The 21,434-nt window shown below is 41.5% G+C and overlaps 1 protein-coding gene across 2 annotated transcripts in view; it reads left to right on the forward strand.

The window, feature by feature from the left end:
• The window catches only part of WIF1 (WNT inhibitory factor 1), an 81,083-nt gene that overhangs the window by 32,324 nt on the left and 27,325 nt on the right, over window positions 1–21,434 (forward strand). For both annotated transcript variants that reach the window (XM_053557562.1, XM_053557563.1), the window contains exon 3: window positions 16,444–16,552. In XM_053557562.1, the coding sequence (XP_053413537.1) occupies window positions 16,444–16,552 (109 nt within the window). The remainder of the gene's footprint in view (window positions 1–16,443; window positions 16,553–21,434) is intronic.

A 21,434-nucleotide genomic window follows, 5' to 3' on the forward strand; every position in this document is an offset into this window, starting at 1 on the left:
TGGCCACGGTAGCACAGCAGGACAGCTGAGCTCCAGAAGATGATCATTCCTGTTGGGGAGTAGGAAGAGAGGAAGGGAATTCAGATCCAGGCCATGGAGACACCTTACTGCAGAGATGAGGGAGGACAGGGAAGGATTGTGACATGGCAAAAGTGATGTTTTAATTAGATTGGTTTCCATCTGGCAGATTTCTAAAGAGAAAGGCAAGAAGGATATTTCAAAGAATGATATAAAAATGCCAGTATGAGGAGACAAAGGCTGGGTTAGGGTAGAAGTGGGGGGGGCTTGAAAGAAAGAAAGGGACAGAATCCAAAGGTATTATAAAGGGAAAAGAGTAAGGTTTTGGTGTCTGGTGGAGAGATGAGACAGATGGAGGGGCAAGGTCGGAGTTGTCACGCTGCTAACACGGTGGAGGAGTCGAGTGGGAAGTGCTTTTGGAAGATAATGAACTTTCTCCCGTGCACTGAGCATGCAGGAGGCACGTGGCGCCGGGGCCTGCACTTTGGAAGGAGAGTGCACGTGGTTCTGTGGAGCATTGCTGCCCAAGAGGAAACAGTTCACCCTGGGAGGGCACCGAGGAGAAGGATGGAGAGCTGAGTCTTGAGTGGTCTCCAATGATAATGAGCAGAGAGGGGGAGAATGACTGGGAAATGGGGGAAAATCAAGAAGTGGGGTGAGAATCAACAGAGTCACAGAATCTGAGGAAAAGAAGTTTCAAGTTTGAAGGATGGAATTTCGCAGAGAGGAAACAAGAAGCACACGGAGGAAGGGCTGCGGCCTGGCAGTTTGGGCCGAAGCCTTCAGGCATCACACCAGTTTCAGCATTGGGTGCACATTCTCATTTTGTTTGGGTCTTTAACGTTGAACTGTTTGCCTTTCCTGGTTGTTGTAGTTGGTCTTATCTCACCCTTCACAAGACGAGTTTCTTGTCCCGTTAGCTCTTCCCCCACTCCATACTCTGCTAATCTGGATTCACCTGGATGCTGCCACAATAGTGAGCTGTGAAAATTAAATGAACAGGGAGGCGGAGCAAGATGGCAGCCAAGTAACAGCTTCCTTGCATCTGGGCACCGTGAGTCTGGGGAGATAGGACTCCAGGCATCTCTGGCTGGTGGGATCTGCCCATCATCACCCCTGTGAGGATATAGGGAGTCAGCGAGAGACTTCTGGACCCCAAGAGGAGGACTAAAACAGTGGAAAAATGGCAAGTGGTCGCATGTGTTCATTCGGTCTTAACCCACCTGCAACTGTAAGTACAGTAGCAGCGAGACTGCAAACCAGAAAGGCCTTACCTGTGAACTGTTTTGGTGTCTTTGGACTTGGCACTCAGTTGAACTGCCTTGGGGAGAGCCTGAGCGGGAGTGTGGAGAGCGATCTGCCCCGGCAAGCTCTGCCCTCAGGGTCGCAGAGCTAGAATCCGGTGGGAGCTGGTAACCCAGTGACCAAGTAGCATAAGGGTGGGGTCTGAGCCGCCTTGCAGCCCTAACCCTCAGGGGCAGAGTGAGACCAGTTTTGGCACACTGGGTAAGTGGATAGCCACTTCAGCAGTGATTCCAGTGACAAGCACTTTCCTGGGAAAGCTTTTGCTCAGCAAGTTTACAAGTTCAAAGTGCCTTTTAAGTGGGCTGAAGAGAAATTTAGGGTGTCTACCTGCTGGGGTTTGAGAAATCAGCAGCCTCCAGTCGTATCAGAACTGTGATTAACATCTCATACCCCAGAAGACCACGTGTTGCCCAGACAATATTCAATAACATATACATATTGTTTTGTTTTTGGTTCTGGTTTGTTTTTTGTTTTTTTTTTTTTGGTTTGGTTATTTTTTTTGTTTATTTTGATGTTGTTGATGTTGTTTTGTTTTTTAATTTCAACCTTTTCCATACAGATCCTTTTTCTTTCTCAGTTTTTCTAGTTTAATTATAATTTCCCATTGCCCATTCCCATTTCCCATTTTAATAACTAGAACTTCATTTTTCCTAGTGTTTCTACTGCTATTATTTGTTGTTTCACCCAATATTATCCTGTAAAGTTTTCTGTTTGCTTGTTTTGGTTTGATTTATAGCATTTTTGTCTTTCCTCTCTACTTGGTGGAGGTGGGGTACTGTGTCTGATCAGGTTAGCAAAGACCTGCTGACCTCAAGGGAACCACCCTTCTGGGCACCCCCAGAAGGTGGGGTTTTTTTAAGGTTGTGTCAAAGTACCCTACTGTACACCTATATTGCTCTGTCTCCCTCTTTCTGTGCCTCTCTTCTTTTTGTCAATATTCCTTTTACCCACCCCCTCTCCTTTCTCTATTCTTCTTTTTTTTTCTTATCACTCGGTCCTCCCTTCTTTCATCCATTTTTTGCTCTTCAACCTTCTCACCCTTCTGGTCCTGTAACCCTTAGTCCACAGGCATGAGAACTTAAAGAGCAAGAGGAAGTGAAAGGAAAATTAGGGCAAGGAAACAGATAAAAGAAATCACTCATGAGGAAGAATCAGCAGAAAACTCCAGGCAACATGAAGAACCAGTCCAGAACAACCCCGCCAAGGGACTATGAGGCAGTTACTGCAGATGATTCCACCTATAAAGAAATGTCAGGAATGACAGAAAGGGAATTTAGAATACACATGATGAAAACAATAAAAGAAATGATGGAAACAATGAAGGAAACTGCTAATAAAGTGGAAAATAACCAAAAGGAAATACAAAAACAGAATCAAATAAGAGATGAACGACATGAAGAATATAAAAAGGATATAGCAGAGCTGAAGGAACTGAAACAGTCAATTAGGGAACTTAAAGATGCAATGGAAAGTATCAGCAACAGGTTAGACCATGCAGAAGAAAGAATTTCAGAGGTAGAAGACAAAGTTCTTGAGATAACTCAGATAGTATAAGAGGCAGAAAAGAAGAGAGAGAAAGCAGAACATTTACTGTCAGAATTATGGGACTTTATGAAGCGTTCCAACATATAAGTTATAGGAATTCCAGAAGGGGAAGAAGAATGCCCCAGAGGAATGGAAGCCATATAGAGAATATTATAAAAGAAAATTTCCCAAATATCACCAAAGATTCTGACACACTGCTTTCAGAGGTATATCGGACCCCAGGTCGCCTCAACTCTAACCGAGCTTCTCCAAGACACATTGTGATGAACCTGTCCAAAGTCAAGACAAAAGAAAAGATTCTGCAAGCTGCCAGGAGTAAGCGCCAGTTGACCTACAGGGGCAAATCCATCAGAGTGACCGCAGACTTCTCTAATAAAACTTTCCAAGCAAGAAGACAATGCTCATCTACCTTTAATCTACTTAAACAGAACAATTTCCAGCCCAGAATTCTGTACCCTGCTAAGCTAAGCTTCAAAATGGACGGAGAAATCAAATCATTTACGGATATACAAACATTGAGGAAATTCGCCACAACAAGACCAGCTCTATAGGAAATACTTCAACGTGTTCTGCACACTGACCACGACAATGGATCAGCAGCAAAGTAAGAACTCAGAAATTAAAGGACAGAACCTAACCTCCACACTGATGCAAAAGATAAAACTAAGCAATGGACTCTCACCAAATAAGACGAATAGAATACTACCACACTGATCAATTATCTCAATAAATGTTAATGGCTTGAATTCCCCACTGAAGAGACATAGATTGGCTGACTGGATTAAAAAACACAAGCCATCCATTTGCTGTCTGCGAGAAACACACCTGGCTTCAAAAGACAAATTAAAGCTCCGAGTCAAGGGTTGGAAGACAATTTTTCAGGCAAATGGAATTCAGAAGAAAAGAGGAGTTGCAATCTTATTTTCAGATACATGTGGATTTAAAGCAACTAAAGTCAAAAACGACAAAGATGGTCACTTTATATTGGTCAAGGGAAAAATGCAACAAGAAGACATTTCAATTCTAAATATGTATGCACCCAATTTAAATGCTCCCAGATTCTTGAAACTGACCTTACTCAGTCTGAGCAATATGATAGCCGATAATACCATAATAACAGGGGACTTTAACACTCCTCTTGCAGAGCTGGACAGATCCTCTAAACAGAAATTAAACAAAGATATAAGAGATATAAATGAGACCCTAGAACAACTGTGCTTCATAGACGCATATAGAACACTCCACCCCAAAGATAAAGAATATACATTCTTCTCATCACCCCATGGAACATTCTCCAAAATTGATCATATCCTGGGACACAAAACAAATATCAACAGAATCAAAAGAATTGAAATTTACCTTGTATCTTCTTAGACCATAAGGCACTAAAGGTGGAACTCAACTCTAACAAAAATGTTCGACCCCACCCAAAGGCATGGAAATTAAACAATCTTCTGTTGAATAACAGATGGGTGCAGGAAGAAATAAAACAGGAAATCATTAACTTCCTTGAGCATAACAACAATGAAGACACAAGCTACTAAAACGTGGGATACTGCAAAAGCAGTTTTGCAAAAGCAGTTTTGAGAGGAAAATTCATCGCTTTAGATGCCTACATTGGAAAAACAGAAAGAGAGCACATCAACAATCTCACAAGAGATCTTATGGAATTGGAAAAAGAAGAACAATCTAAGCCTAAACTCAGTAGAAGAAAAGAAATATCCAAAATCAAATCAGAGATCAATGAAATTGAAAACAAAAGAATCATTCAGAAAATTAATGAAACAAGGAGTTGGTTTTTTGAAAAAATAAATAAAATAGATAAACCATTGGCCAGACAAATGAGGAATAGAAAAGTAAAATCTCTAGTAACCTCAATCAGAAATGATAAAGGGGAAATAACAACTGATCCCACAGAGATACAAGAGATCATCTCTGAATACTACAGAAACTCTATGCCCAGAAATTTGACAATGTGAAGGAAATGGATTAATATTTGGAATCACACCCTCTCCCTAGACTCAGCCAGGAAGAAATAGAGCTCCTGAACAGACCAATTTCAAGCACTGAGATCAAAGAAACAATAAAAAATCTTCCAACCAAAAAATGCCCTGGTCCAGATGGCTTCACACCAGAATTCCATCAAACCTTCAAGGAAGAGCTTATTCCTGTACTGCAGAAATTATTCCAAAAAATTGAGGAAGAAGGAATCCTCCCCAACACATTCTATGAAGCAAACATCACCCTGATACCAAAACCAGGAAAAGACCCAAACAAAAAGGAGAATTTCAGACCAATCTCACTCATGAATATAGATGGAAAAATTCTCAACAAAATCCTAGCCAATAGATTACAGCTTATCATCAAAAAAGTCATTCATCATGATCAAGTAGGCTTCATCCCAGGGATGCAAGGCTGGTTTTACATATGCAAGTCCATAAACGTTATCCACCATATTAACAGAGGCAAAAATAAAGATCACATGATCCTCTCAATAGATGCAGAAAAAGCATTTGATAAAATCCAGCATCCTTTTCTAATTAGAACACTGAAGAGTATAGGCATAGGTGGCACATTTCTAAAACTGATTGAAGCTATCTATGACAAACCCACAGCCAATATTTTACTGAATGGAGTAAAACTGAAAGCTTTTCCTCTTAGAACTGGAACCAGACAAGGTTGTTCTCTGTCACCTTTACTATTCAACATAGTGCTAGAAGTTCTAGCCAATACAATTAGGCAAGACAAGGAAATAAAGGGAATCCGAATGGGAGCAGAGGAGGTCAAACTCTCCCTCTTTGCTGACGACATGATCTTATACTTAGAGAACCCCAAAGACTCAACCACAAGACTCCTAGAAGTCATCAAAAAATACAGTAATGTTTCAGGATATAAAATCAATGTCCACAAGTCAGTAGCCTTTGTGTACACCAATAACAGTCAAGATGAGAAGCTAATTAAGGACACAACTCCCTTCACCATAGTTTCAAAGAAAATGAAATACCTAGGAATATACCTAACGAGGGAGGTGAAGGACCTCTATAAAGAAAACTATGAAATCCTCAGAAAGGAAATAGCAGAGGATATTAACAAATGGAAGAACATACCATGCTCATGGACGGGAAGAATCAACATTGTTAAAATGTCTATACTTCCCAAAGCAATCTACCTATTCAATGCCATTCCTATCAAAATACCAACATCGTACTTTCAAGATTTGGAAAAAATGATTTTGAGTTTTGTATGGAACCGGAAAAACCCCCGTATAGATAAGGCAGTTCTTAGTAATGAAAATAAAGCTGGGGGCATCAGCATACCAGATTTTAGTCTGTACTACAAAGCCATAGTGGTCAAGACAGCATGGTACTGGCACAAAAACAGAGACATAGACACTTGGAATCGAATTGAAAACCAAGAAATGAAACTAACATCTTACAACCACCTAATCTTTGATAAACCAAACAAGAACATACCTTGGGGGAAAGACTCCCTATTCAATAAATGGTGTTGGGAGAACTGGATGTCTACATGTAAAAGACCGAAACTGGACCCACACCTTTCCCCACTCACAAAAATTGATTCAAGATGGATAAAGGACTTAAACTTAAGGCATGAAACAATAAAAATCCTCCAAGAAAGCATAGGAAAAACACTGGAAGATATTGGCCTGGGGAAAGACTTCATGAAGAAGACTGCCATGGCAATTGCAACAACAACAAATGGGACTTCATTAAACTGAAAAGCTTCTGTACAGCTAAGGAGACAACAACCAAAGCAAAGAGACAACCTACACAATGGGAAAGGATATTTGCATATTTTCCATCAGACAAAAGCTTGATAACTAGGATCTATAGAGAACTCAAATTAATCCACATGAAAAAAGCCAACAATCCCATATATCAATGGGCAAGAGACATGAATAGAACTTTCTCTAAAGATGACAGACGAATGGCTAACAAACACATGAAAAAATGTTCATCATCTCTATATATTAGAGAAATGCAAATCAAAACATCCCTGAGATATCATCTAACCCCAGTGAGAATGGCCCACATCACAAAATCTCAAAACTGCAGATGCTGGCGTGGATGTGGAGAGAAGGGAACACTTTTACACTGCTGGTGGGACTGCAAACTAGTACAACCTTTCTGGAAGGAAGTATGGAGAAACCTCAAAGCACTCAAGCTAGACCTCCTATTTGATCCTGCAATCCCATTACTGGGCATCTACCCAGAAGGGAAAAAATCCTTTTATCATAAGGACACTTGCACTAGACTGTTTATTGCAGCTCAATTTACAATCGCCAAAATGTGGAAACAGCCTAAATGCCCACCAACCCAGGAATGGATTAACAAGCTGTGGTATATGTATACCATGGAATACTATTCAGCCATTAAAAAAATGGAGACTTTACATCCTTTGTATTAACCTGGATGGAAGTGGAAGACATTATTCTTAGTAAAGCATCACAAGAATGGAGAAGCATGAATCCTATGTACTCAATTTTGATATGAGAACAATTAATGACAATTAAGGTTATGGGGGGGGAGGAAAAGCAGAAAGAGGGACGGAGGGAGGGGGTGGGGCCTTGGTGTGTGTCACACTTTATGGAGGCAAGACATGATTACAAGAGGGACTTTACCTAACAATTGCAATCAGTGTAACCTGGCTTACTGTACCCTCAATGAATCCCCAACAATAAAAAAAAAAAAGAAAAGAAAATTAAATGAACAGTGCTTGGAGAATGATAAAGACTCAACAAAAATTATTCGCAAATATTCAAACCTTATGACGTGTCTGTGTTTTGAGTCCACAAACACCTCAAGTTTTCTTGAGAACAAAGATGATACAGTTACTGTCGTAATGCTCTCCGTGAGCACCTGGCCAGCGTCATGATATGGAGTGACCAGGTCTGAGTGGCGTGTATTCATGAAAAGCTTTTGGTCTGAACTCAGACGAGCTGCACTTGGTGATGATTAGATTAAGCAGATGCCATAAACCTAGAACTTCAAAGTTGGAAACGAAACACGGAATTCTTTCCATTCCTCCCAGAGGTTTGCACGATTCTCTGCTTCCTTTCTCCGAGTCCCCCTCAAATAGGGGCAGAGCAAGGTCTTGTGAGTGGCCGCATTTTGCTGTTTAAATGGTGTCTTCATTTGTTCTGGAGGGAACAACCCTAGTATTCAGCCAAGTCGATTGGAAGCGAGTTAGGTGACCTCCTGCACTCCTCTCTCAGTAATATTTGGCAGTCTTTTATACTTCTCTATGAAAAGAAAATTTACGGCTTGGCAAAATAGGCCAGCAAAATTTTTCAGCAACTTAATTTAGAAGTGAATTATTCTCCTGAATAGACCCATTCTTTGTTTGAATACAAAGTGATCTTTTCATGTTTTTCCCAAATAAAACTCTGCTTGCCTCTGAGTTTCCACTAGTGTCATTTAATAAAACAAAATGTACTTTTTCCTAATAGAGGTTTCAGACTCTCCAATGCACGACTTCTATGTTACGGCTCCTGCTCCGGGTTCCTTTTATCTAAATAACAAATCTGCAATTTGTGAAACTTGTTCCCAAACCATGAAGCCAGGTCTCTGTTCTCCTTGGCATGCAATTTAGGTTTTATTTGCTCCAAAATAAGTTTTTACAATGTAGAGATTTGGGTCTAAGAATGTGTATTCTAGACAAAACAGGAAGTTTTGTCTAGAATTTAGAATATGGCACACATCTATCATTAATTTCATCAGTCACTTTTTATGACTTTTTAATTTAAGCTCTTAAGTTAAATGAAGGATATATTTACTCCATGTCAGGGTAATGATAAATAATATGTTTGTAGAAATATTTATATGGTATTTGTGGTTCTGGTAGATCTATTTATAATGGCAGAGTAAAACTTTGGAAGAAGTCAGTGTCAAGATCAGAGACAAATGCTGGTCAATTTCTAAGTGATTTTCCAGTTAGAAGTTTTCAGAAGGCAACTACGGACTCCGAGACTGACTGAGACGGGTCCTGGGCTTATCAGCCCACCCTCTGCGGCTGCACAGGGGCCCGCAGGCTCCATGAAGCTCTGTTTCTGGGCCAGAGGGAAATTCTTTTGGGTCCATATTCTCTCACCATCATCAAGACTTTTTGCAGGAGACGTTCAAAAGATACTTGAGTGCTACTTGTCCCTTCCTTCTCTCTCTCTCTCTCTCTTTTTAACCTGTCCACGCAAATCAGTTGGTGTGCTTGCCTACCCTACCTTAACTTTGAAATTTGGGATTGTCAAAAGGACATATGCGAGCGTTTTAAAGAAAAGTGTCACCTGAGCACAGACACACTAGATGGAAGTCCCAGAAGGATGTTACACCCGTGATCAGAAAGTGGCACAAACAGGGCGGCGCCTGTGGCTCAGTCTGTAGGGCGCCGGCCCCATATGCCGAGGGTGGCAGGTTCAAACCCAGCCCCGGCCAAACTGCAACAAAAAAAATAGCCGGGCCTTGTGGCGGGCGCCTGTAGTCCCAGCTGCTCGGGAGGCTGAGGCAAGAGAATTGCTTAAGCCCAGGAGTTGGAGGTTGCTGTGAGCTGTGTGAGGCCACGGCACTTTACCCGAGGGCCATAAAGTGAGACTCTGTCTCTACAAAAAAAAAAAAAAAAAGAAAGAAAGTGGCACAAACAGAGTCATCAGTGACTATCCGCAGCCACCAGGGTGTGTGGGTAGTGCTTGTTTTTAAATAAACACATTTATTTCAGTATAAAAGGTATAGAACCATATCTGAAAAATAGAGAAAAAGGAAAGAAATCAACTGCTGTCAATACTACAGGATTGGCTTGGCGCCTGTAGCATAGTGGTTACGGTGCCGGCCATGTACACCGAGGCTGGTTTGAACCTGGCCTGAGCCTGCTAAATAACAATGACAACTGCAATAAAAAAAATAGCCAGGTGTTGTGGCAGTGCCTGTAGTCCCAGCTACTCGGGAGGCTGAGGCAAAGGAATCACTTAGGCCCAAGAGTTTGAGGTTGCTGTGAGCTGTGATGCCACAGCACTCTACCCAGGGCCACATAGTGAGACTCTTGTCTCAAAATAAAAAAATACTACACGATCACTATTTAGCTCTTGGTGTCTCATCTTTCACTCTTTTTCTTACTAATAGAAGAATACTTTAAAAACTGAAATATCAGATTTCTTATTGAAATTGTGGTAGTTTTTACAAATGTAATTTTTAAAAATATCACACATAGGAAGGCATATTTAATTCATAATGCAATAAAACTGAAAGATTTATGGAGTAGCAAATGATAAATTCTTTGGTATTTGAAATTTTTGTTTCAAACACCATAGAATTTATGGTATTTTTGTGTTCTGATCCACTTCTTTCTCATCATTGCATGTACTTTAAATAAAATGTTTAAAATAAGTTTTGGCACGTGGTGTACATCACGTTTGATGTTTGTTGTGTTATTGTTACTTTTTTCTTAATACTGTGCATGGTACTATAAATAATCCAACAGTTACTGATTATAGGGGTATGCGTCACTGAATTCTTTCATAGTGCTAAAACATGTTTTAGAACAAAGTGTTGAATGCTAAACATTATCTAGGAAAGTGTAGAGGGAAGTTCAGCCGGGAAAAGTCATTTAAACTTGCGGATTCATGAAAAGTAACCACTTTCAATAGTCACTGCTTTTTTTCCTGCAGGAACAGAGCTACCATTCTTTTGGTCAAAGGAATTCATCCCAAATTGAATTTACCTTTCCTGACCACATTCTTTTTGTAGGACTTCTTTGAGACCTCTGCCTTCCCATAAGATTGGATCACCTATCTTATGACCCTTTATTCTCAAGGCCTCTCTAGTGATGCATTCAGGAAATTAATTTACGCAGCTCTTTACCCACTTAAGGAACAGTTCACAGTGGTCTTTTGAGACTGTGGCCAGAACTCAAAGGCGGGGCTGCAGTGAGATCTGGTCAACGAAGGGGCTTCCTTTGGCCCAGTGAGACTCACTGCTGAGTAGACAGTGTTCCTGTAACTGCTGAGATGACCCCTTTGCATTCACGTCCCCATATGAAGTTCCTAGAGCCTGTAACAACCACGTATCTCTTTACATCTCCCATGTTGGAAGAGCTTTTCTTTCTTTTTTTTTTTGTAGAGACAGAGTCTCACTTTTTGGCCCTCGGTAGAGTGCCATGGCATCACACAGCTTGCAGCAACCTCCAACTCCTAGGCTTAAGCGATTCTCTTGCCTCAGCCTCCCAAGTAGTTGGGACTACAGGCAGGTGCCCGCCATAACACCCAGCTATTTTTTTTGGTTGCTGTATATGGGGCTGGCGCCTTTACCAACTGAGCCACAGGCTCCACCCTGGAAGAGCTTTTCTAGTGCATTCAGGAAAGGCCTTATTCTTCCGAAACCTCCTTCTGTTCTATGTTTATGTGATTAATTTCTTTAATTAACCCTTCCAAATTCTGGAGAGCCCTACAAGTAACTGCAGAGCTATTCAACTTGCCTAACTCTCACTTAGCATTTGTGCTATTAATTGATTGTTCTTTATTCCTAAGGAAGAACATGGTGTTTCCATTATGGACACTTTGACTGACATTTGACAGGCACTTAAGCCAGGGATGGGGGACCTGCAGCCTCAGGCCACAGGTGACCTTCTAGGCCTTGAGTGCAACCTTTTCACTGACTCTCCTACAGAACAAATCCTTTTATTTTTATTAATACATGTTTCTTTTATGTTTTTATTTTTTTTAATGGACATATTTAAAATACCAAAGCATAAAATAAGTTTTCAGAAAAATAATACTCCCAGATTGGCACAATTAGAACATTAGTCTTCCATAAGGGCTAACTTGACAGCTGCTACACAAGATTTGGTCCTGACTGCCCTGCCTGAGCTCTGCCACTATGGCACGAACCTAGTTGGTGAGAGTTTACGGGGCTCAAGTATGTCAATCTTTTTGGCACCAGTGACCAGTCTCCTAGAAGACAATTTTCCATAGGATGAGGGCTCATTAGATTGTCATAAGGAGTGTGAAAACTAGATCCCTCACACGCACAGTGTACAGGAGGGTTGGAACTCCTGGGAGAACCTAGTGCCGCCCCTGATCCTACAGGAGGCGGAGCTCACTCAGGAGGCGGAGCTTGGGAGGCGGAGCTCACTCAGGAGGCGGGGCTCACTCAGGAGGCGGAGCTTGTGCGGGAGGTGGAGCTCAGGAGGCAGAGCCTGGGAGGCAGAGATCAGGAGGAAATGGGAGTGATGGGGAGTGTTTGTGAAGTACACTGGATGCTTCCCACACTCACGTGCCACTCACCTTCTGCTCTGCAGCCCAGTTCCTAACAGGCCACAGTCCAGGGGTTTGGACCCTGGCCCCAGGCTATCGTCAGCTTTTCATCGTGGTGCACTGTGTTTCTGTTTGAAGTGGAATTTATGAGTTGCATGATTCAATGGTGGTTTTTTTTCTTTCTTTTTTTTTTTGACACAGAGTCTCACTTGGTTACCCTTGGTAGAGTGCCATGGCATCTTAGCTCACAGTAACCTCAAACTTTGGGTTCAAGTGATTCTCTTGTCTTAGCCTCCCAGGTAGCTGGGACTACAGGTGCCCACCACAGCACCTGTCTGCTTTTTAGAGACGAAGTCTCACTCTTGCTCAGGTTAGTCTCAAACTTGTGAGCTCAGGCAATCCACCAACCTTGGCCTCCTAAGTGCTGGGATTACAGGTGTGAGCCACCATGCCTGGCATCCCAATGGTATGTTTTAATTTTGTCTGCTTAAAAGCCTGTGTTGTCAAAGAAGTCAAAGAGAACACTGAAGGAAGAAAACAGACCTTTTTTTTTTTTTTGAGACAGAGTCTCACTCTGCCACCCTCAATAGAGCGCTATGGCATCACAGCTCACAGCAACCTTAAACTCTTGGGCTTAAGTGATTCTCTTGCCTAAGCCTCCCAATTAGCTGGGACTACAGGCGCCCTCCACAATGCCCAGCTATTTTTTTGTTGCGGCTGTCACTGTTGTTTAACTGGCCTGTGCTGGGCTCGAACCTGCCAGCCTCGGTGCATGTGGCTGGAGCCCTACTCACTGAGCTATGGGTACCGAGTCAAAGACAGACTTTTTAAATGAGGATTAGGACTGCAATATTATCTTGTTCCTGCTAAAGATAAGGTGATTTGCTTGCTTTGTGATACTGCAATGTTAACATTAAAGAAATTAGATTAGAGGGGGAGGCATGAAAGGTTGTATTGCACAGTTAAAAGAGAAAGCAAAAACAAAGAAAATTTTTTCAAGTAGCAATAAGACCTAGAAATAATGCCACTGAAGAAATTTATAAAATACCTTATACACTCGGGAAAAAATGGAAGCCATTCAGAGATAAAGAAATTGTGAAAGAATGTATTGTCATTCTTAGGATGCTTAGACCCCAATAACGTACGGAGTACAAACAGCTGCCTTTTTCATGGAGAACCACACCTGATCAGCAGCATGAATTAGCCTTCAAGTTCACAGAGCAACTTCACATAATACTTCAAAGGAAAAGAAATATTATTCAATTGGTTTGGATGAATTGACTGATAATACTGACTCAGCACAAGAGTTATATTACATTCAGATCATAATAGAAGATTTTCTTTGCCACCAAGAGTTACTTGCTTTGGGCACTCTTGGAAGCAGGATACTAGGAATAGATATCTTCAACAACTTTCAAGATCAATGTCATGAAGTTGGACTGACTCTGATGAATTTTATTTATTTATTTATTTTTGTGTGTGTGTGGTTTTTGGCTGGGGCTGGGTTTGAACCCGCCACCTCTGGAATATGGGACCGGTGCCCTTCCCCTTTGAGCCACAGGCGCCGCCCAACTCTGATGAATTTAGTTAGTGTGTGTACAGACAGCGCACCTTCCATGACAGGAAAACATGAAGGATTTGTCACACAGATAAAAAGGTATTAACCAATCCAAATGCTCTCATTTCTTTTCACCATATCTTGCATCACAAAAATCTCTGTGCTTGAGGTACTATTTTGAGTGACACGTTGCAGCGGGTGATAAGTATTGGTAAGTATACTTGTGCAAACACAACACAGAATCATCGGTTTCATAAAGTGCTATAGTTGGAGGATGAGGTATTCAGTGTGGATTTTCTGTATTATTCTAGTGTGTTGGCTATCACAGGTGCAAGCCCAAATTCTATCTCTGTGAGAGCAGTTAATTAAATTTTATGAAGAACAGAATCAGCAATATGAATTATTGAATGAATATTTCTATAGGAATGCAGTGTTTCTGTGTGATATCATGTCAAATCAAAATGACTTGAATATTTCTTTGCAAAGTAAAACTATATGTATGATATGTGGCAAAAATCCAAGTATTTTTTTAAAAGCTATCTTTCTTCAAAGTATTTCCCCCTGAAAATTTCAGGTGAAAATTTTTCCTAGTTAGCAAAGGTCATTGAGCAGCTGGACGATCCTTGCAAGTCTTTTGAAGAATACACAGCTGTTACAGACCTATCATTGGCGAATACAATGAATGGGTCACTGACTTGAGATCATGACATCACACTCAAATTAGCACTTCAACCAGCACTCATCTGGTTGATGTCACCAAGGCACCTAAAGAACTATAGATAAATTGATGGAGCGCTCAGTAGATGACAGCTTAAAGTCATTGTTTGATGTTAAGAAAGATCCGATTGAAGTATGGAAAAATGCAGTAGAATACCCACACCTTCGGCAACATGCCTGAAAAATGCTTTCTTAGTTTTCAACCACTTACTGCTGCCAATCTACATTCTCCTACCTAACCCAAATCAAGATGCCCTTAAGGCCACAAATGACTGGTACCCATCTAGAGGATCCCTTCTAGCTGAAACTGTGAACCTCCCTGCTGCCACCAGATACTCAAATGCCTTCCAACAAAAGGCAGACACAACAAAGTCATTAAAAGGTTAGTGAACTTTAAGGTTAACAAATGGTTTTTATTTTTTGAAATTATTAAGTGCACAGTAGTTATATTTTTACAAAATAATGGACATTTTTAAGTGTGTCCAGTTAAAATTTCTTGAATGCGGCCTTATTTGATTACACCTAAATTAATTCTGCTTTCCAACATGAGGTCTCCAGCCCTGACGTTAGCATCAAAGTGCTTAGTGGGATGGAACATGGCCACTCTCAGTGTTTATGGCCATCTGAGTGGCAGGAATCATTTTCTCAACTAGAGACCTTAGTGGGAAAATGGAAATGTTTACATTGTAAAGCTCTGTGGCTTGTTGTCATATTGTGCTGGTGGTTTTTTTGTTTTTTTAAATTTTAGACTGTTCTCTCCATAATTAAATTGAGACTTTAAATATAAACCTTTCAAAGGGAATAATACTAAAAAATCAGTTCCGGGGATGCGGTCTAGAGGCATTCAGAAAGATGGAGCATTTGATGTAGCCTCATAGGCTTTCCTGCAGTACAGCTTCTAACAAAACCAGGCTGGCCCAAACCCCTGGTAATAGAACTGTTTACCTTTACTCCAAGAGGGTTGGGGAAGCACCAAAGTCTGCAGGTGGCGTGTGCCCAGGCAGACTTCGAGGGGTTTGCGCTGTAAGCCTTAAAGTTCTTATGAGGTTGCCTAAAACAAAAAAAAAACATCAGCAGAGCCTGGGGTGGTTTCACAAGTGCTGAGTGTGTTCGTGACAGGATCAAGCGTGCTTTCCTTATCGAGGAGCAGAAAATCGTTGGGAAAGTGTTGAAGGCACAAGCACAGAGTCAGAAAGCTAAATAAGAAAATGAAGCTTTTTTGAGTAATAAAAATTAAAAGACTTAAAAAGAAAAATCATTGTTAACAACAAGATTATTTTGGACTTTAATGTCTTCTTCTGCCAATAGATTGCTGTTTGCATTGTCCCTTTATTACAGCTCTTCAAATTCTGATCACAAGACTCTCTGTGAGTTGGGCAGTGGCTCACAGCTGTAATCCCAGCACTCTTGAGAGGCTGAGGTGGATGGATGGCTTGAGCTCAGGAGTTCGAGAACCTGTCACTGCTGAAAACAGAAAAACTAGCCCGGCATCGTGGCAGGTGCCTGTAGTCCCAGCTACTTGGGAGGCTGAGGCAGGAGGACTCTCAAGCCAAGGAGTTTGAGGTTGCTGTGAGCTGCCATGCCCTGGCACTCTATCCAGAGCAAGAGTGAGACTCTGTCTCAAAAAAAAAAGACTCACTTTAAAGTTTAGAATTAAATAATGGCTGAAGAAACTGAGATCTATTTTCTAAGGACAAGTCTATGATTGTTTTGACATCAGTTATTTCCCTAACAGCATTTTTTCCCTCAAAAATCCTTCCACAAGCAGGAACTAAATAATATCACTTAAGTTAAAAGGATAACTTTTGTGGATGTTTTGGGTAAGTGTTTTTAAGGAATCACTTCTCTCCAAACAGAGGGTCTGATTCCACAGCTGTAGAACGCAAAGGGTGAGCTAATCCCACACAGAATCTCCCAGCTCCTGTTCCCCCAAGTTCCGGGAGTGAACATTACTCTTTCCCATCAGATGGGTGATGAGTTGCAAAGTCCCGCTCGCGCTCTGTGGTTTCATGATGCTGACTGTCAGTGCCTTCTGTTGCAGGCAGAGTACTTCTATGAATTCCTGTCCTTGCGCTCCCTGGATAAAGGTGTCATGGCAGATCCAACCGTCAGCGTCCCTCTGCTCGGAACAGTGCCTCATAAGCCCTCAGGTGGGTGGTCTTGCCTTGTAAAGGGGTTTGCACTTAAAATGTAATGGCGACGAGAATGATATTCAAGATCCAAATGTCACCATCAGAGGGATTACAAAGTGTTTACTAGAGAGATCTGTTGATTTTAGGGCAACTCAGTATCCTTTGGGCAAAGGATTAGGAAGAAGGTGAAGAAATAATGGTTTTATACTCTCCTAAAATCTCGAAATAGCTCCAGCCCACATCAAGTTCATAAATGATTTTATATTTAAAAAAAGGAAGAAAGGAAAAAGAAAATAAAACACATCCGATGAGCTACATCCAGCCAGTTAGTGTGGATTAATATAGTCCACGTAAATGTGGTAAGATTCAAAGCGAGGGACTGGGGGCCAGTGAGGTAACTCAAGAAAACTCCCCCCACAGTTAACACTGCGTTAAATAGGGATTTGAAGGAGAGGAGAGACTGGAAAAGTGGGAGAAAGGTCCTATCTTTTAGGTCTAATCATCCTTCTTTGCTAAGAAAATAGTGTGTGGTATTTGCCTTGAGCATTTCAGTCCTGAGTTACCTATTTGCATACTGGGAGGGAGTGAAAGCTGTAACTACTGCTTCATTTTGTAAGTTAAGGGTTAAACCTTTTGAGATCTGACTGACTTGCCCAAAGTCAGATATTAATGTCAGGGGTGGAGTTGAGGGCAGAGCCTGGGGTCTCTGGCTTTCAGAGACATTCAGGTGCCCCTGTGTTGATGTGCTAATATATTTTCTTCTTGTCTTTTTTCTATGAATATACATTTTTATACACTTATGGCAAGATAATATGTGTGATTTTGTGTCATAACCTTTTTGCTTTTAACTTTTTTTTTTTTAATGGAGTCTCACTCTAGCCCTGGGTGGAGTGCAGTGGCATCATCATAGCTCACTGTTGCCTCAAACTCCTGACCTCAAGTGATCCTCCTGCCTCGGCCTCCCAGAGTGCTAGGATTACAGGTGTGAGCCACTGCGCCTGAGCTTGTTTAAACATGAGCGTTTCCCATCTCATGGTAGACTTTTTCCAAAAGTTGTTTTTAGTGCCTTTACTGTGTTCTGTTTCACGGGTATACCTTGATTTATTTATCCATTCCCTGTTGTTTGTTAATGACGTTATTTGCAGAGTTTGTATATAGAAAATCACAGTAAACATCCTTTTGAAACTAGTGCACAGTGACCCCATGAGGGCAGGAACCCTGTTTTTTACTCACTGTGGCTCCCAGTACACGCCTGGCACAGAGCAGGCACTCGGAAAGTGCTTGTTGGATTAATGCACACACCAGACTCTGGGTGGTTATCTCATTATTTTGTTAAAATAGATTCTTAGAAGTGGAATTATTGTGCCAAAGGATTCTGACTGTGAACTTTTTAAAACCTCTTAAATAAATTGACAAATGCCAAGTTACTTTCTGTGGAGGTCATCACCATGTGTACCCTTGCTCCCAGTGTGGGAGAGGGCCTGGCCCACTGCGCTCTCATCAGCACTGGGTGTTAACCCTGTGAACTGCTTTGCTCACACAAAGAGCAAAAGGGCTTTTCTCACAGTATCCTTTTAGTTTGATTTCTTTTATTCTTATGGAGATAGAACATACTTTCCTGGATCTATTAGATAATACAAAATGTCTGTGTATCATGTTCATTTAAAAAAACCTCTCCAGTGGTAGAGTTTTATTCTCTACGTCACTTGGGTAAATGACATGCCTTAAGAAAACAGGACGAGTCTCTCTTGGCCCTGAAGTTACACTGGGTGGCAGGCAGGCTTCCAAGAACACCTCCAACTCTTACATCAGAGCAGCGTGACAATGGAAATACATTCTGCTTCCTCAGCCTGCGCCTCCCAGGGCCTCTCTCTTTCAGGACGCACCTTGCTTCTTCTGTGCTGCTGCAGCACGCGTCAGGCTCATTCCTGTGCTGACATCATAAAATCTCATTTGCATAGCTGGCTATACATAAAGTATTTTACCTTTTATTTTATTTTTATTTTTTGGCTGGAGCTGGGTTTGAGCCCGCCACCTCCAGCTATGGGGCCAGCGCCCTACTCCTTTGAGCCACAGGTGCTGCCTAAGTTCCAAGGTATACCTTGATTTATTTATTTTACCTTTTATAATATTTTATCAAAATATCATTTATATTTTACTTTGGAAGGAATATGTAAAGGCTTTAAAATTCTGTGGAATCAAACCTATTATTTCCTTTGCCATTTTTCCCCATTATTTTTATGTTTTGAAATTAATTCTTACACACGGGTTTGTTTAGAATTTACTGTTTTAGTGTCACAATAGTTTTTAAAAATAGTTTATAGCCTAGCCCTCTCTTTTAAAAAAATTTAATCTTACATTTTTATTTAAAATTTGTTTTCTTTTTATTTCAGATTAATGTGAGGGTACAAATGTTTTTTAAAGTTTTGTTAATTGACACATCATAATTACACATGTTCATGGGGTGCTCAGTGCTGCCGCCATACGAGTGGTCAGATCAGGTGACGAGCATCCTGTATCTCAAACGTTCATCAGTTCCCGGTGCTGGCACATCTCGTATCCTCCGTCCAGCCCCTGAAACTGCCTAACGTGGTAACTGTGTCATCCAAGGTGTAGAGCCCTGGGATTGGGTCCTCCTGTCTAGCTGTACTTGTGTATCTCCTAACAAATCTCTCCCCTGTATCTGCAATCTTCTTGGGCTTTTTCAATTTTCGTGTCTATTAAAAAACACTTACTGAAATTCTACTTCTTAGGATACTGATACATAATATTCTGAACATAAGATATGGGAATATCTTTTTTTTTCTTTTATTACATTTATTCCAGTGTAACTTTTTGCAATTAAAATTGTTTTTCCATTCATCATTTTTAAGACATAGAAATTTAGCTTTTATATTGGTATTGTATCCTGTGACCTTGCTAATTCAGTTATTCAGTAGCTTTTGGTAGATATCTTTGGGTTTTCTATACACATAGTCATGTTATCTGCCAATAAAAATAGTTTCATTACTGTACCCACTTCTAATATCTGCCTTTTATTTCTTTATTGCACTGGCTAGGGCCTCCAGTACAGTGTTGAATAGATATTATGGGAAAGCATGCCATATTTCACTGTTAAATATATTTGCTGTACATTTTTCATAGGTGTCCTATATCACACTGACAAAGTTCCTGTCTATTCCTGTTTTCTTTTTTTTTTTATTAAATCATAACTGTATACATTGATATGATCATGGGGCATCATACACTCGCTTCATAAACCATTTGACACATTTTTATCACAGTGGTTAACATAGCCTTTCTGGCGTTATCTCAGTTACTGTGCCAAAACATTTACATTCTACATTTACCAAGTTTCGCAAATACCCCTTAATAGATCATGTTTAGATAGAACTTCATTTTCTAAAAATTTAGAATCTTGATAAATAAAAATTTTAAAGGAAAAGTAGATGACGACACTTGGGCAAGGAGAGAATGAGCGACCTGCTGGGACGAGGTGACGTGCAAAAATGTGGGTGCACAACATCCACACACATCCACACACACACACACACACACACACACGCACACTTCCACACATCCACACACATGCACATACACACACACGCACACGCGCACACATCCACACACATCCACACACACATTTACACACGCACATCCACACACATATTCACACACATACATCCACACACAACCACACACATCCACGCACACATGCACACATCCACACATCTACACACACATCCACCATACACGCACATCCACACACACACCTCCACACATATTCACACACCCACACACACATCCACACACATATTCACACACACACAGCTCCACACACATCCACACACCCTTTGTGTATACAGCCCCTTGTCTCTCTCTCTCTCATACACAGTTCCTGGCAGCAGATGTAGGATTTGTTGGTGAAACACAGGTGCGAGCAGTTTATGGGGCAGCCAGACCAGTGCAGGGCAGTGTTCATTAGGCTCATTAGCTTGGCCCCTCCGTGGGGCCCTGGAATTATTAGAGGAACGGACTCAGTGTGTCACTGCCCCTCAGCGTCCAGCTAGTGTCTGTTACTCAGCAGGCGACTCTATACCCTGAGCTGCTAACTGTTCTCTTATCCCACAACCCCCATATACCCAAAGTTGGATGAGAAAAGAAAACTCTTGATCTTTAACAGCTATGAAGTGCCTGCCTTTTGGCGTCTGAAGAGAACAAAAACAAGAAATGCAAACTACAGGGTGGTTCAGAAAAATTACTGAGTTGTATACAACAAAAACCAGTTTCCATAAAGCCAGGACTTTGTGCCTCTTTTAACCTTCTGTCTTTGCTGTGCTGGGAACCGCCCCACCCCCAACCAGGGAGTGTTTCTCAACTACTACTTTTAAGAATTCAGTGTCTAGAAATTTGTAGGTAGGTGCTTGTGCTGGAGGAGCACCTCGGAGACCCCAGTTTTTAGCAGAAGGTTAAGCCCAGAGTGAGTGCCTGAGAGAACAAACGGCCAGTGGGGCACTTGAAGCCTGATGAGCATTTGGGGCACTTGAAGCCTGATGAGCATTTGTGTTGGGTAGTTGCTAGTTGCTCAGCACGTTGTGATCCTGTGGTGTCAAGGCTGAGATCCCCCTGCAGTCTTTCCCCTCTCTCCCCTGCTGGAAGGGCACAGACTCCAGGGAGGAGGCAGAGGCTGTGTGAACACCTTGCTCATCTCTGTGGGCGGGGTGTTCAGCCCGAGTGAGTTTGCCCTGGCTGGTGTGCCTGTCACTCTGCACCTGGTGTGGATGTGTGCTCCATCTGAGCTGTGCTCACACTAAAGTATTTCTGAATTTTGTTTTGAGACAGAGTCTCACTCTGTCACCCTGGGTAGAGTGAGTGCCATGATGTCATAGCTCACACCAAC

Source organism: Nycticebus coucang, chromosome 12 (genome assembly GCF_027406575.1).
Source record: "Nycticebus coucang isolate mNycCou1 chromosome 12, mNycCou1.pri, whole genome shotgun sequence".
Taxonomy (NCBI): domain Eukaryota; kingdom Metazoa; phylum Chordata; class Mammalia; order Primates; family Lorisidae; genus Nycticebus; species Nycticebus coucang.